Raw genomic sequence first — 15,040 nt, 5'->3', positions numbered from 1 at the left:
CAGGTTTTACAGTTCCTGTGGTGGCAGGGGAAGGTGCCAGGATGGGAGGGTGGGTTGTAGGGGGGCGTGGACCTGACCAGGTAGTCAAGGAGGGAACGGTCTTTGCGGAAGGCGGAGAGGGGTGGGGGGGGAAATATACCCCTGGTGGTGGGGTCTTTTTGGAGGTGGCGGAAATGTCGGCGGATGATTTGGTTTATGCGAAGGTTGGTAGGGTGGAAGGTGAGCACCAGGGGCGTTCTGTCCTTGTTACAGTTGGAGGAGAATTCATGATTTCTGGCTGCTCACCCTTCCTCTTCAGAATCCTGCAAACCCGATCGGCGACATCCCGGACCCTGGCACCGGGGAGACAACATACCTTCCGAGAGTCCCGTTCCTGACCACGAACTCTCCTGTCAATCCGTCTAACTATTGAGTCCCCTACCACTAGTGCTTTTCTATTCTCCCCCTTCCCTTCTGAGCCTCAGTGCCAGAGACCTGACAACTCTGGCTTCCCCCGGTAGGGCATCCCTACCAGCAGTATCCAAAACGGTATACTTATTGCTGAGGGGAGCGGCCACAGGGGATCCCTGTTCTATCTGTTGGTTCCCTTTCCTACCCCTGACTGTAACCCAGCTGTCCTTATCCTGTGTCTGAGGAGTGACCATTTCCCTGTTCATTGTCTCAATTCCTCTCTCAGCCTCCCGGATGATCTGCAGTTCATCCAGCTCCAGTTCCCTAACTCGGTTTTCGAGGAGCTGGAGTCGGGTGCACTTCCCGCAGATGCCACATTCTGCAGGAGGAGCATGCAAGTGCCCTATCAGCCATACCCTGCTAATCTGAAAGCCTACACAGGACTAAACAAGGAAGAGAAGAAACGGAAAGAAAATGAGTAAACCTGAAAACTTACTGAGTTTATAGACTCTTAGTGAGGTTCGAGGGGATGGGTGGGAGGGAAACGCTACTATGTAGGGTCTCTGGTTTAGATCTCGCCCACTTAAAAACTTCCCGGCAGCCCTCGTTTCTCTCCACCCTCTCTCCTCATTGCTCTGTTCAAAACTATTTGTTTTTTTCTCACCTTCCCAGCAGTCCTCTGCTCCTCTCTCTCAGTCTCGACAAATGAAGGAGGGGGTGATCGTGGCGGGGCTGGGGAAGGGGTTGATGATTAGTTCTGGGGGTTGAGGGAGCTGTTAGAATTGTCAGGGTGAAGCTGTGCAACTTTGGAGATCAACTGCTCCATTTAAAACCATGCTGGCCCGTGAACTGAAGATGACCTTAAGGCCATGTCATTAGTTACTGCTGAGAAGACACTGGGGAGATTGTGGTGTTGTAGTATTGTTAGAGGACTAGTAATCCAAAGACACCAGTAACGTTCTGGCCACAAAAGTTTGAATCCTACTACAGCAGATAATGGCATTTCAAGTTTTTTTAAAAATCTGGAATTGAAAGTCCAATGATAACCAATGAGCCATTATCATTCCTCAAAATAATTCATCTGATCCACCTAATGTCCATTACAGAAGGAAATCTGCCATTCTTACCTGTCTGGCCCAAGCATGACTTCAGACCCACAATAATCTGACTCTTCACCACTCTCTGTGAATGATCTAGCAAACCAGTAAAACATAAAGGAATGGAACTGAAGAGATCACCTGCCTCTGATCGAGACACAGGAATTGTCAAAAGCAACCCTGCGCTGTTCTTCCTTACTAACGTCTGGTGGCTGGTGGTAAAATTGGGAGAGCTATCTGAGTGTTTGAGCAACAGCCTAATGTGGTCGATATTCCATGAATATTCCTGTGTCCCAGATGGTGACAACACCAATCTGCTGACAGGGCAGACCCAGGAGAGGTGGCAGAACAGGGGTATACAGTTGGGGAGGATTGTACACCAACACAATCTGCAACTCATGGCTTGCATATCCCTGAGTCTCCCATTACCGTCACGCCAGGGGATTAACCCTGGTTCAATAAAGAGTGCAGGAAGACATGCCGACAGCAGCATCAGGTATACCTAAAAACTGAGGGGCCAATGTCTATGCGAAACAGCATAAGCAGTGAGTGATAGACTGAGCTGAGAGATTCCACAGCAAGTAATTTGATCTCAGCTCTGCAATCCTGCCACACCCAATGATAGTGAGCAAGTAAACAGTTCATGGGAGGAAAGCGCTCCACAAATGTCCACTTCTTCAATGATGGAGGAAGCTCAGCACAAGTGCAAAACACTCGGCTGAACCAGTCCCAGTAATCTTCAGCCTGTAGTGCCAAGTAGATAATCCATCTTGGCATCCTCCAGAGACCCCCAGCATCTCTCAAACCAGTCTTCAACCAATTTAATTCACTCCATGGAATGTCCATGAAATGGCTGAATGCACTGGATACTGCAAAGACTAAGGGCCCTGGTGACATTCTGGTAATGGTGCTTCAGGACACGCTGCTCCCCTAGCCAAACTGTCCCAACACTGGCATCGACCCGACCATATAAAAAAATTGCCCAGGTATGTCCTGCACACTAAAAGCAGGACCAATCCAACTTAGCCAGTTAGTACGTCATCAGTCTACTCTCAGTCATCAGTAAAGCAATGGAAGCTGTCATCAGCTGTGTTATCCAGCAGCACTTCTGAGCAATAACCTGCTCAGTGACGCCCAGTTTGGGTTCCACTAAGGACACCTGAGTTATGATCTCTTAGTTGGCTTGGTTCTAGCAAGGACAAAGGAGTGAAATTCCAGGGGTGAGTTGGGAGTGATGGCCCTGGGCATCAAGACCCTGAAACATTGTGGGCAGCACGGTGGCACAGTGGTTAGCACTGCTGCCTCACAGCGCCAGAGACCCGGGTTCAATTCCCGCCTCAGGCGACTGACTGTGTGGAGTTTGCACGTTCTCCCCGTGTCTGTGTGGGTTTCCTCCGGGTGCTCCGGTTTCCTCCCACAGTCCAAAGATGTGCAGGTCAGGTGAATTGGCCATGCTAAATTGCCCATAGTGTTAGGTAAGGGGTACATGTAGGGGTATGGGTGGGTTGCGCTTCGGCGGGGGAGTGTGGACTTGTTGGGCCGAAGGGCCTGTTTCCACACTGTAAGTAATCTAATCTAATCTAATCTAAAAAATCAAGGATCCCAGGCAAAAGGTCAATGGGAATCAGGGACAAAATCCTCTGCTGTTTGGAGTCCGACCTACCTCAAATGGTTGTGGTCCATCAGCTCCAGAACATCTCTGCAGGAGTTCCTCAATACTATCCTCAGCACAACCACCTGCATCTGCTTCACCCTCCATAAGGTCAGAAGTGGGGTTGTTCATCGATAAGGCCATAATGTTTGGTACCTCAGATACTGAAACAATCCTTGTCCAAATGCAGCAGGACTTGAAAAATATCTAGGCTTGGGCTGAAAAGCTGCAAGTTAAACTTGCACCACACAAGTATCATTCAGTGATCATCTCCAACAAGAGAGAATCTAATCCTCCCTTGATATTCAGTGGTATTAACATTGCTAAACCCTTCACTTTCAACATTCTGTGCGTTACCACTGACCAGAAACTGAACTGGACTAGCCATATAAATTCCATTGCTACAAGAGCAGATCAGGGGTGAGGAATCTTGCAATGAGTAACTCACCACCTGACTTCCCAGAACCTGTCCGTGATCACAGGGTGTAAGTCGGGTGTGATGAAGTAGTACCCAGTTGCCTGGATGAGTAGAACTCCCAACAACACTCAAGAAGTTTGACAGCATTGGGACAAAGTGGTCTGCTTGTTTGGCACCACATCCACAAGCGTGCACTCCTTCCATCACCAGTGCAAGGTAGTCATCTACAGGATGCACTGCAGCAGCACACTAAGACTCCCAAACCTACAACCAGTGCTATCTAGAAGGACAAGGGCTGCAGATACACGGGTGCCCCACTGTTTACTGATTCCCTTTGAAGCTGCTCATCATCCTTACCTGGAAATATATTGCTCTTCCTTCATTGTCAAAATGCTGGAACTCCCTCCCCAAGAGCATGTGGATGTTCTTGCATGAAATGGATTGCAGTGACTCAAGGATTCAGAATCATAGAATCTGTGCAGTGTGGAAACAGACCCTTCGGCCCTACAAGTCCACATCTGCCCCCTGAAGAGTAACCCACCTCACCCATTCACCTACTATTCTACGTTTACCCCTAAATAATACACCTGACCTACACATCCCTGCAAGTAGGTTTGCTCGCTGAGCTGGAAGGTTCCCTTCCAGATGTTCTGTCACCCTACTAGGTAACATCTTCAGTGGGCCTCCGGGCAAAGCACTGTTGATAATTCCTGCTTCCTATTTATACGTTTGAGTTTCTTTGGGTTGGTCATTTCCCGTTCTTTTTCTCAGGGGGTGGTAGATGGGGTCTAACTTGATGTATTTGTTGATAGAGTTCACTTTGGAATGCCATGCTTCTAGGAATTCTTGTGCATGTCTCTGTTTGGCTTGTCCCAGTCGAAGTGGTGTCCTTCCTTATCTGTATGTAAGGATACTAGTTAGAGTGAGTCATGTTGTTTTGTAGCTAGTTGGTGTTCATGTATCCTGGTGGCTAGTTTCCTGGAGACTCTAACAAACAGCTCTGTCAACCATCCAACCCAAACTTTGGGTCCGTTACGTAGATGACCCCTTTGTCATCACTAAACAAAACAAATTAGAGGAAACGTTCAAGACCATCAATAATACCCTTACTGGAATCAAATTCACTAAAGAGGGGGAAGACCAACAACAAACTGCCATTCCTCGATGCTGCATTAGAGAGAACAGCCAATGGGGAACTTCAAACCAGCATCTACAGGAAAACAACACATACGGACCAAATATTGAACTACAGAAGCAATCACCTCAACATCCACCATCTAAGCTGCATCAGAACGTTATTGCCACAACCCACCTCACATTGCAGCACAGAGGAACTACACAGAGCAGAGGAAAATCACCTATACAGTCTATTCACAAAGAAAGGGTACCCAAAGAACACAGTCTGCAGATTTCTCAGCAACAAATCCAAAAAAGCAGGCAACACGCATCCAGAAACCCTAGCCAACCCTCCCCTACATCAAAGACATCTCGCAAATGACTGCCAGACTACTCAGACCCCTTGGCATCACGGTAACCCACCAACACACTAAAACAGCAGCTAATGAACTTGAAAGGTCCTTATACAGCCAACAAGCAAAACTAATGTTACTTACAAAATACCGTGCAAGAACTGTAACAAACACTACATTGGACAAACAGGCAGGAAACTAGCCAACTAGCCACAAAAGAACATAACCCACTCTCACTAGTATCCTTACATACGGGTGAGGAAGGACACCACTTCGACTGGGACAACACATACATTCTAGGACAAGCCTGGAGGGTGACGGAATGTTTGGAAATGAACTTTCCAGCTCAGCGAGCAAACCTACATCCAGAAATCTTCTCAACTCACTGCACATCCCTGAACACTACGGGTAATTTAGCATGGCCAATTCACCTAACCTGCACATCTTTGGCCTATGGGAAGAAACCGGAGCACCCGGAGGAAACCCACGCAGACACGGGGAGAATGTGCAAACTCCACACAGACAGTCGCCCGAGGCTGGAATCGAACCTGGATCCCTAGTGTTGTGAGGCAGCAGTGCTAACCACTGAGCCACCCAAAGCAATGGCAAATGCACAACCTGCAAGTGTGAACCCACAAGTTTCAAACCCCAACCATGTGCCTGGTCAGTGTGGGGACTCATGACTTTGGCGTTATTATCACCATGCTCTAACCATCTGAGCTAACTGACCTACACAGCTCACTACTGCGAGTGCATACAGGAGTGAGCAGTGAAAACTGGCCTGGCCTGGCCCAGCCCAGTGGAGCCCACGCTCCCATGAATGATATTTTAAAAAATATCTTGTCTCCTCACTTTGTCCAGCATTGGAAGCTTCACATGGTTAAATTGCAAATTAAATGTTGGACACACCCTTTCCCAATAATGACCAGACGATCTGTGCCTTTATTTGGGGTTTATGGTGTAACATCCATGATGCATATGTCTGTAATTGTGTACCTGATCGTGAAGCTTGAGCACTGGAAATCAAGCCTCACTATTCCTGGAGTCATGGCCAGTATGAAAAAAGTTAACCGAACTCCCCAAAGTTCCCAGACTGACAAACGCAGGTTAACTGGAAACACTGACCAGCATTCTGGTTTCTCGGGAAGTGTGTATTGGCCTTGGGGAGTACAACCTGGGTTTACAAAAATGAAAAGGATTTAAGGGATTAACTTATGAGGAGAGATACAAATTAGGTGTGTTTTCTCTCGAATTTATAAGGTTGAAGGGTGATCTGATTGAAGTCTTCAAGATAAAAACAGAAAAATGCAGAATCGTGAAGATAAATATTTCCTCTGGTTGGGCGATTCTAGAACTAAAGGGCACAGTCTGAGAATTAGATCCTGGATGGAGGTTTGCTTACTGAGCTGGAAGGTTCACTTTCAGACGTTTTGTCAGGTAACCGGGTAACCTCTTCGGTGGGCCTCTGAATGAAGCAGCGGTGGTGTAGCCCATTTTCAATTTATATATTTGAGTTTCCTTGGGTTGGTGATGTCATTTCCTGTGGCGATACCATTTCCTATGGTGATGTCATTTCCTGTTCTTTTTCTCAAGGGGTGATAAATGAGAACCAAGTCAATGTGTTTGTTGATAGAGTTCCGGTTGGAATGCCATGCTTCTAGGAATTCTCGTGCATGTCTCTGTTTGGCTTGTCCTTGAACAAACAGCTCGGTCAACCATTCAACCCAAACTTTGGGTCCACTACGTGGATGACACCTTTATCATCACTAAACGAAACAAATTAGAGGAAACCTTCAAGACCATCAATAATACCCTAACTAGCTTAAAATTTACTAAAAAGGAGAAAAACAACACCAAACTGCCATTCCTAGGGTAAAGCGGTAGATGTGGTGTATATGGATTTTAGTAAAGCGTTTGATAAGGTTCCCCATGGTAGGCTACTGCAAGAAATGCAGAGGTATGGCATTGAGGGTGAGTTGGAGGTTTGGATTAGGAATTGGCTGGCTGGAAGAAGACAGAGGGTAGTAGTTGATGGTAAAGGTTCATCTTGAAGTGCAGTTACTAGTGGTGTTCCGCAAGGATCTGTTTTGGGACCATTGCTGTTTGTCATTTTTATAAATGACCTGGAGGAGGGGCTAGAAGGTTGGGTGAGCAAGTTTCTACGAAAGTCGGTGGAGTTGTTGACAGCGAGGAAGTATGTGGCAGGTTACAGCGGGATATAGATAAGCTGCAGAGCTGGGCAGAAAGGTGGCAAATGGAGTTCAATGTAGCTAAGTGTGAGGTGATTCACTTTGGTAAGAGTAACAAAAAGATGGGGTACTGGGCTAATGGCCGGATACTTGGTAGTGTGGATGAGCAGAGGGATCTTGGTGTCCATGTACACAGATCCCTGAAAGTTGCCACCCAGGTAAATAGTGCGGTGAAGAAGGCATATGGCGCACTGGCTTTTATTGGTAGAGGAATTGAGTTCCGGAGTACTGAGGTCATGTTGCAGTTGTATAAGACTCTGGTGCGGCCGCATCTGGAATATTGTGTGCAGTTTTGGTCGCCATACTATAGGAAGGATGTGGAGGCACTGGAACGGGTGCAGAGGAGGTTTACCAGGATGTTGCCTGGTATGGAAGGAAAATCGTATGAGGAAAGACTGAGGCACTTGGGGCTGTTTTCACTAGAGAAAAGAAGGTTTAGAGTGTAGGTTAGGTGGACTTGGATTGGCGCAACATCGAGGGCCAAAGGGCCTGTACTGCGCTGTATTTTTTCTATGTTCCTAGATGTCACAGTAGAGCAAACAGCCAATGGGGAACTTCAAACCAGCATCTACAGGAAAATAACACATACTGACCAAATATTGAGCTACAGAAGCAAACATCCCAACATCCACAAACAAAGCTGCATTATAGCATTATTTCAACGAGCCACCATACACTGCAGAGCAGAAGAAAATCACCTATACAATGTATCCGAAAAGAACGGGTACCCAATGAACACAGATTTCTCAGCAACAAACCCAAACAAGCAGACAACATGCGTTCAGAAACCCTAGCCACGCTCCCCTACATCAAAGACATCTCTGAAATGACTGCCAGACTACTCCGACCCCTTGGCATTATGGTAGCCCACAAACCCACCAACACACTAAAACAACAGCTAATGAACTTGGAAGACCCTATACAGACATCATGCAAAACTAATGTCATTTACAAAATACCTTGCAAGAACTGTAACAAACATTACATTGGACAAACAGGCAGAAAACTAGCCACCAGAATACATGAACATCGACTAGCCACAAAACGACATGACCTTTCACTGGTATCCTTACATACAGATAAGGAAGGACGCCACTTCAACTGGGACAACACATCCATCCGAGGACAGTTCAAATAGAGACACACACGAGAATTCCTAGAAACATGGCATTCCAACCGGAACTCTATCAACAAACACATTGACTTGGATCCCATTTACTACCCCTGACAAAAAGAACAGGAAATGGCATCACCATGGGAAATGATGTCACCATGGGAAATGATGTCACCAACCCAAGGCAACTCAAACAGATAAATAGAAAGCGGGCTACGCCACTGGCACTTCATTCAGAGGCTCACTGAAGATGTTACCTAGTATGGTGACGAAACATCTGAAAATGAACCTTCCACCTCAGCGAGCAAACCTACATCCAGGACCTTAACCTGAGCTTCAAATCTTCTCAAAACTCACTGATTAGAGCCTGCCTGTTCAGGAGAGATGTTCGGAAGCACTTAAACACACACTCATGGTGGGAGATATTTGGATCTCTTCTACAAACAGCAGGCGTTGCAGGATCAGTTAATTTTAATCTGAGACAGATCTTTATTAAGCAAAGATATTAAGGGATATGGGCCAAAAGGCATATCCATGGAATCCCTACAGTGTGGAAACAGGCCATTCAGCCCAAAGTGTCCACACCAACTCTCCAAAGAGCATCCCACCCAAACCCACCCCCCTGCATTTCCGTTGGCCAACACTATGGACAATTTAGCTTGGCCAATCCACCTAATCTGTGCATCTTTGAACTGTGGGAGGAAACCCACGCAGACACTGAGCACATGGAAACTCTACACAGACAGTTGTGCAAGGGTGGAATCGAACAGGGGTCCCTGGTGCTGTGAGGCAGCAGTGCTAACCACTGAGCCACCGTGCGGGCACAGTGGAGTTCGGCCACAGATGAGCCATGATCCTATTGTATGGTGGACAGACTCGAGGTCTGCTCCTGCTTTTCTGTTCCCATACATATTTAGTCAGCCTGCTGAGGCATGTAATGGCACATTTCTAGAGAAGTTGGGACTTGAAAACACAGGCTATCTGGCTATATTTGCTCTTCCCAGGCAATCTCTAATCCACATACTAACCAGGCCTCAATCTTCTTAGTGTCTTAAGATCAGACAAAAGCAGATTTTTACAGGCCAGTATGGCCATTCCTATGTTCCTATGCACTTAATAAGAAAATAACTGTTTATTACGAACAAATTGTCTTCAATCAATGGCAATTAGGAAGTTTGAATTGCTAACTCCAAATTCTCTATACCCTTTTAAATTCGCCTTTCTCTCACACACGGACGCATGCGTAACATTAAGGATGGAAGTAAATCAGGGAAAACCAGTTTGATAGCACCAGGCCAGATGACAATGTTTCTCTTTCCCTTTCAGTTCTCTGCTGATAGGTCAAGGTTGTTTGCACACCAGAGTTTTCTTTCAGTTATTGGATAGAATTTGTCCTTTCACTGTCTTTAAAGGCTTTTTATTCATCCCTCAAGAGGGGGATTGCAAGGAAAATTGAGTGGAAGATAGCTTGCTGTTACTGGAAACCTTTTGTACCTTCATGCAGGAGAGAGAGAATGACTTTTTGATGCTTTCTGTTTGCAGGCTACATGGTTCTCACTGCATTGGCCCTATATAAGTCACATGGTCAGGAACCAATCAGAACACTGTTGTCAACCCTTGGCCCTTAGTTCCGAACCCATCAGTTCTATGGTGGCTGTTTGTACTCTCACTATTCCAGTAAAACCACAACATGACATGCACCTCGCAACGTGCTCCTACAAACATGATTGTTAAAAGTGCAGCCATCTCTTTGCAGTCGTCTTGGTTTAAATCAATGTCTTTTTATAGTCCACAATCCTAAAAACAAGGGAATTAAATAGATGTGGTCCTTTACACCATAAAATCACACTGTTACCGTCGGTTAGACAGACCAGGCACTAAGTCAATGTATTTGTTTTTCAGATTTCACACCCGTGGACTTGAGTGATTTAAAGAAGAGGGGCATGTCAGATGCTAAAAAGTCTTAAGGGCTCTGCGTTGGCTGGATTTGATCTTTCCTTCAACATCCTCAGGAGCTTCTTTTTGAAGTTTGTTTTCTTTGATCTCTGGCTTGGAGAGGGAATCCAGAGCCTACCCACTTTCTTCCACCAGAATGGATGTCTTGTCAGTTACCTTTAACTGACCTGAGGATGCATGCAGTTGGCATGTGTTTAAAAAAAAACTTGAGTTTGTAGATGGTGCTAATTTTAACTGATTTATTTTCCATCTGTTTCTTCTCCATTTCTGTCGAGAGCTGTGCTCCATTTGACATGTTATGGCCACAATTCAGACTCTGTGGTGTCCTGAGGAGTAGGAGATGCCCTCAGGAGGCATTGTTTAGAAACCCTTCACACTCTGCACTGATTGTAAGTTTTCTCCATAACTTGTTTGGCATTGACGGGCAGGCTGGATGCTCAGAAAGATTGTGATTGGGGTGGAGGCTGGAGGCTGTGGGACAGGAAGTAGCCTAGCGAGTGAAGCAGTATCCTCTGTGACTAAGATTTATTTGTTTAACAATGCCATTGCCGCAGCCAGAGGTTGAGAATGGATTTGATGGAACATTCTGTTTGACTCGCACTGAATGGAGCCAGTTAATAATGTGGGAAAACGAACAGCCCATGTTAAACAGCTGGGCTTAAAACAGTGAACTGTGTGATGGGATCATAAACTGTTTTCTGCAGACAGAGTATAAGTTTGAGTCATTTTAGGTTTGTATTCCAGAGGTTGCTTTCAAATGAGTCTTTAACTATTTTTAAAATGAAAAGTGGGGGTAGGGGGCATGTTGGGGGGGGGGGGAGGGGGGGGGGCGATTTCAGAATAATTTTGTTTTATTTTTTAAATTTTGTATTTTCCACATTCCTGTTTTCTCCACAATATATGATAAACATTGTCAGGTCTGGGTGAGTGAGAATGCAGGCTGGTCTGCAGATTTTATTGTCTGAACTCTCTGCCTCCCACTCTCGCCTGGTGCGCTTTATGCTCTCCAGTCAATAAAGTGGCAGACCTCATACTGAATACTACAGGGGAATTTGATTATCCTTTATCCTGGGACCATGAATCTATCACTCTTTCTGATGGGCGGTTGGCACTTGACTGGTTAGAAACCCAGGTTTCCCCCCCCCCCCCCGCCCCCCAGGAGTCATCCAGCTTTCTAAACAGTGGGTCTCTCTCATTCAGACGGTGCCAGAATCTAAGCTTCCAAATAGATTGGCCCAAGCCTTTCCTTCACCAGCTGCATTCTGGGCGTGAAAGGGTTAAGCATAGTAACCCTCCCTGTGAGACCGGAATTATTACTGATGTTGGCAACTTATCTAATTGATGGAAAAGTATGTATCAGAATCAGTACTCCATTACAGTATCGATACATCACATTCGAGAGCTAGAAGGACAGTGTTCATGAGAGGAACTGTACAATTTCATGAACTTCCCGATGCATAAGTGGGGAAGTGTTGTAAATAAAACTTGCCTTCCATTTATGAGAGGAGTGTTTGTGTCTGTTGTTCGATTCCTATTCATGTGAATGGCCCAGGCAACACAGGAAAGGTTTCTTACAAATTCAAAGGCTGGATGTACAGCAAATCGAACAGTGTTAGAAGTCAACAGAAATTACCACAGACGGTTACAACCGGGAAAGTAGGCAGGCATGACACTCTGCCAACCGGATTCCTTCCTCCCATCAACCAACCAAGTTGTCCCCTCTACCTGTGTTCACCACCCCACCCCTCTCCCCATCCAAACCTCCCCCCTTACCCCCCCCCCCCAAAACCCCCTGGTCCTAAAGAAGGGTTACACCCGAAACATCGACTTCTCCACCTCCTGATGCTGCCTGGCTTGCTGTGCCCTCCCAACCTCCTGCTTGTCTGCCTTGGATTCTAGCATCTGCAGTTTCTTTATTCTACCCGTGTCAGGTGGTAAGTAGCCATGGAACCTAATCCCACTTTCCAGCTTCTAGTCTGCAACCTTCAAAGTTACGGAACTCAAACATAGAACATCAAACAGTCCAGCACAGGAACTGATCATTCGGCCCACTGTGTTGTGCTGAACATGACGCCAAATTAAATTAATCCCTTCTGCCTGCCCTTGGTCCATATCCCTGCATTCCTTCCTTATTCATGTGTTTACCTAAAAGCCCCTTAAACCCCCCTATCGTATCTGCTTCCTCTGCTACCCCTGGCAGCACGTTCCACACTCCCACCACTCTGTGTTAAAAAAGAACTTGCCCCTCTCCTTTGAACTTTCCCCTCTCACCTTTAGTTCATGCTCCCCAGTATTTGACATTTTACCTCTGGGGAGAAAGATTCTGACCATAAACCCTTTCTATGGATCCCATAATTTTACAGCCTTCTATTAAGTCTCCCCTCAGCTTCCACCGCTCCAGAGAAAACAGCCTGCGGTTTTCTAGCCACTCCTTATAGCTCGCACCCTCTAATCCAGGTAAACGTCTTCTACACCCTCTCTTAAACCCTCCACATCCTTCCTGTAATGTGGTGATCAGAATTGAACACAGTACTCAAGTGTGGCCTAATCACAGTCTTATAAAGCTGCAACATGAAATCCTGACTCTTGTACTCCATTCCCCGACCAATAAAAGCAAGCGTGCCATGCGCCTTCTTTACAACAAGATGATAGGCAAATTTAAAAAAAAAATGTTGAGGGTTTCTGCCTTCCATCACCCACTATCCTCTGGGTGAAATGAATTTGCTCTCAAAGCCTCCTACCTCTTACCCCCCAGTCTATGCCACTGCGTACATGCTCCTCAGTAAAGGACCATGAGGCTTTCTTGCCCTTATGTTTCTTTTACGTGTCAGTGAGGTGTCTCATCATCACCTTTATACAGGAGGACTTTCAACCACTGTTTTACAGTCAGGTGGCTGGGGAAATAGTCAAAATAACCGAATCTGTAGGCAATGATCTCCTTGTCCACGTTCAGTTACTTTCGCGATAGTGGAAGAAGGACGAGAAATAACCTGGAGACACAGTGGAATGGGTGAGGGTCTGGCAAGGAAAATGAGCCTCAATAACTTTGGGTCTGGCAAGGAAAATGAACCTCAATAACTTTGGGTCTGGCAAGGAAAATGAGCCTCAATAATTTTGAGAACTACCTAATTTTTTTTTTAGAAAATGCATAAAATCTCTTTCAAGAGCAAAAGCTGTCACGTAACACTTGTTCTTTGTGATATTTATGGATGTTGGGGTGTTTTGGCACTACGTGAATGCTCTGTTGCATTAGAGGGTGTGTGCAATGTATAAAGGCTAATGTGCTTTGCTACATGGCTGATGAGAGAGAGACCTCCAATGGTCATTCAGGAAGGTGCAGGTTTACTCCAACAATGCAGAAAGCTTAACTATTTGAGACAATACATCCATCTCCCTACTTCATACCACTCAATCTAATTCTTCTTTCTTCCTTGTCCTTATCTCGTTTTCCTTTCAATCCAGGTGAATTGGCCATACTAAATTGCCCGTAGTGTTAGGTAAGGGGTAAATGTAGGGGTATGGGTGGGTTTCGCTTCGGCGGGTCGGTGTGGACTTGTTGGGCTGAAGGGCCTGTTTCCACACTGTAATCTAATCTAATCTAATCCATACATTTGGGGTCATTTGGCTGGACGGTTGGATTGTGACACAGACAACAGCACGGGTTTGATTCCCACACTGGCTGAGGTCATCATGAAGGACTCACCTTCTCAACTTTGCCCCTCAACTGCCCTCAGGTTAATCCCATCACTGTTGTCTGTCTCTCTCTATGTCCTCTGGGACTATGATAACTCCACCTTTTATTTTCTCAACTATTCCTTGCGGGAATGAGTTCCATTTCCTCGTCACTCTTTTGCTGAAGAAATCTCACCTCAGTTCCATGTTGGATTGATTGGTGGTGATTTTTGTAAAGTAAAATGTCACAGCTTCTAAGCTTGTACTGATATTCATTGATACTTCACCTCTGTAGTATTACCTCTGATGCACATCTTCCATTGATCCTTTCAACCAGATTCTGACTTGATTATTCCAATTCCCTTCTGGTTACCCTGGCCCCCCACCTTCTCCAGCGCACCCAGGATCCTGTAGTCAGCACCCTACCCTGCATCAAGTCCCTGTCCTCCATCATCCCCCTGAACTACATTGACTCTCAGTTCTCCCATGCTTGAAAATCAAAAATGATCCCATTGTGGTTAAAGTACTCCATGACCTCACCCCTCCCTGTCTCTCACCACCTCCAGCTTCCAATCCCACTCACTGTGAACCCACAGTTCCCATGGTCCTGTCTCGAAACCCCCCCGCCACCCCCCACATCGTCCTCAGCAGCTGGGCAGTGAGCTGCCTACCTGTGTGCAAATCCCTCCAGGATGGCACATCACCCACACTCCCCTTGGAGTTCTGCCTTCGTCCAAATCTGGATTCTCACATTTCCCTCCTCTTTACCATCACAGCCCTCCCCCGCCCTAAAAGAAAATCCCTCTTTAAAATGGCCTAGCTTTGAAAGCGCCTGACTTAAGAACTCCCTCCTTTGGCTCTGTCATGTGCCTTGCGACTTTCCAAAGGTGTTATATAAATGCAAGTTGTTGTTCTGTGGCAACATGTTGTCGGGCCTCAGCAATTCATCTCTCCGCACATCACACACAGCACCCCCCCACACACACACACACACACACCCCACCCACACCCCACCCACACACCC

General features: G+C 46.2%; 1 protein-coding gene across 1 annotated transcript in view; it reads left to right on the top strand.

The window, feature by feature from the left end:
- mcrip1 (MAPK regulated corepressor interacting protein 1) overlaps nt 1-11,843 on the top strand; it is a 23,235-nt gene extending 11,392 nt beyond the window's left edge. Inside the window, exon 4 of the mRNA XM_043715014.1 lies at nt 10,291-11,843. Coding sequence (XP_043570949.1) covers nt 10,291-10,355 — 65 coding nt within the window. The 3' untranslated portion in view covers nt 10,356-11,843. The remainder of the gene's footprint in view (nt 1-10,290) is intronic.
- The last annotated feature ends 3,197 nt before the right edge of the window (nt 11,844-15,040 follow it).

The sequence above is a fragment of the Chiloscyllium plagiosum genome, chromosome 24, assembly GCF_004010195.1.
Source record: "Chiloscyllium plagiosum isolate BGI_BamShark_2017 chromosome 24, ASM401019v2, whole genome shotgun sequence".
NCBI lineage: Eukaryota > Metazoa > Chordata > Chondrichthyes > Orectolobiformes > Hemiscylliidae > Chiloscyllium > Chiloscyllium plagiosum.
This window is presented reverse-complemented; position numbering and strand designations above follow the sequence as displayed.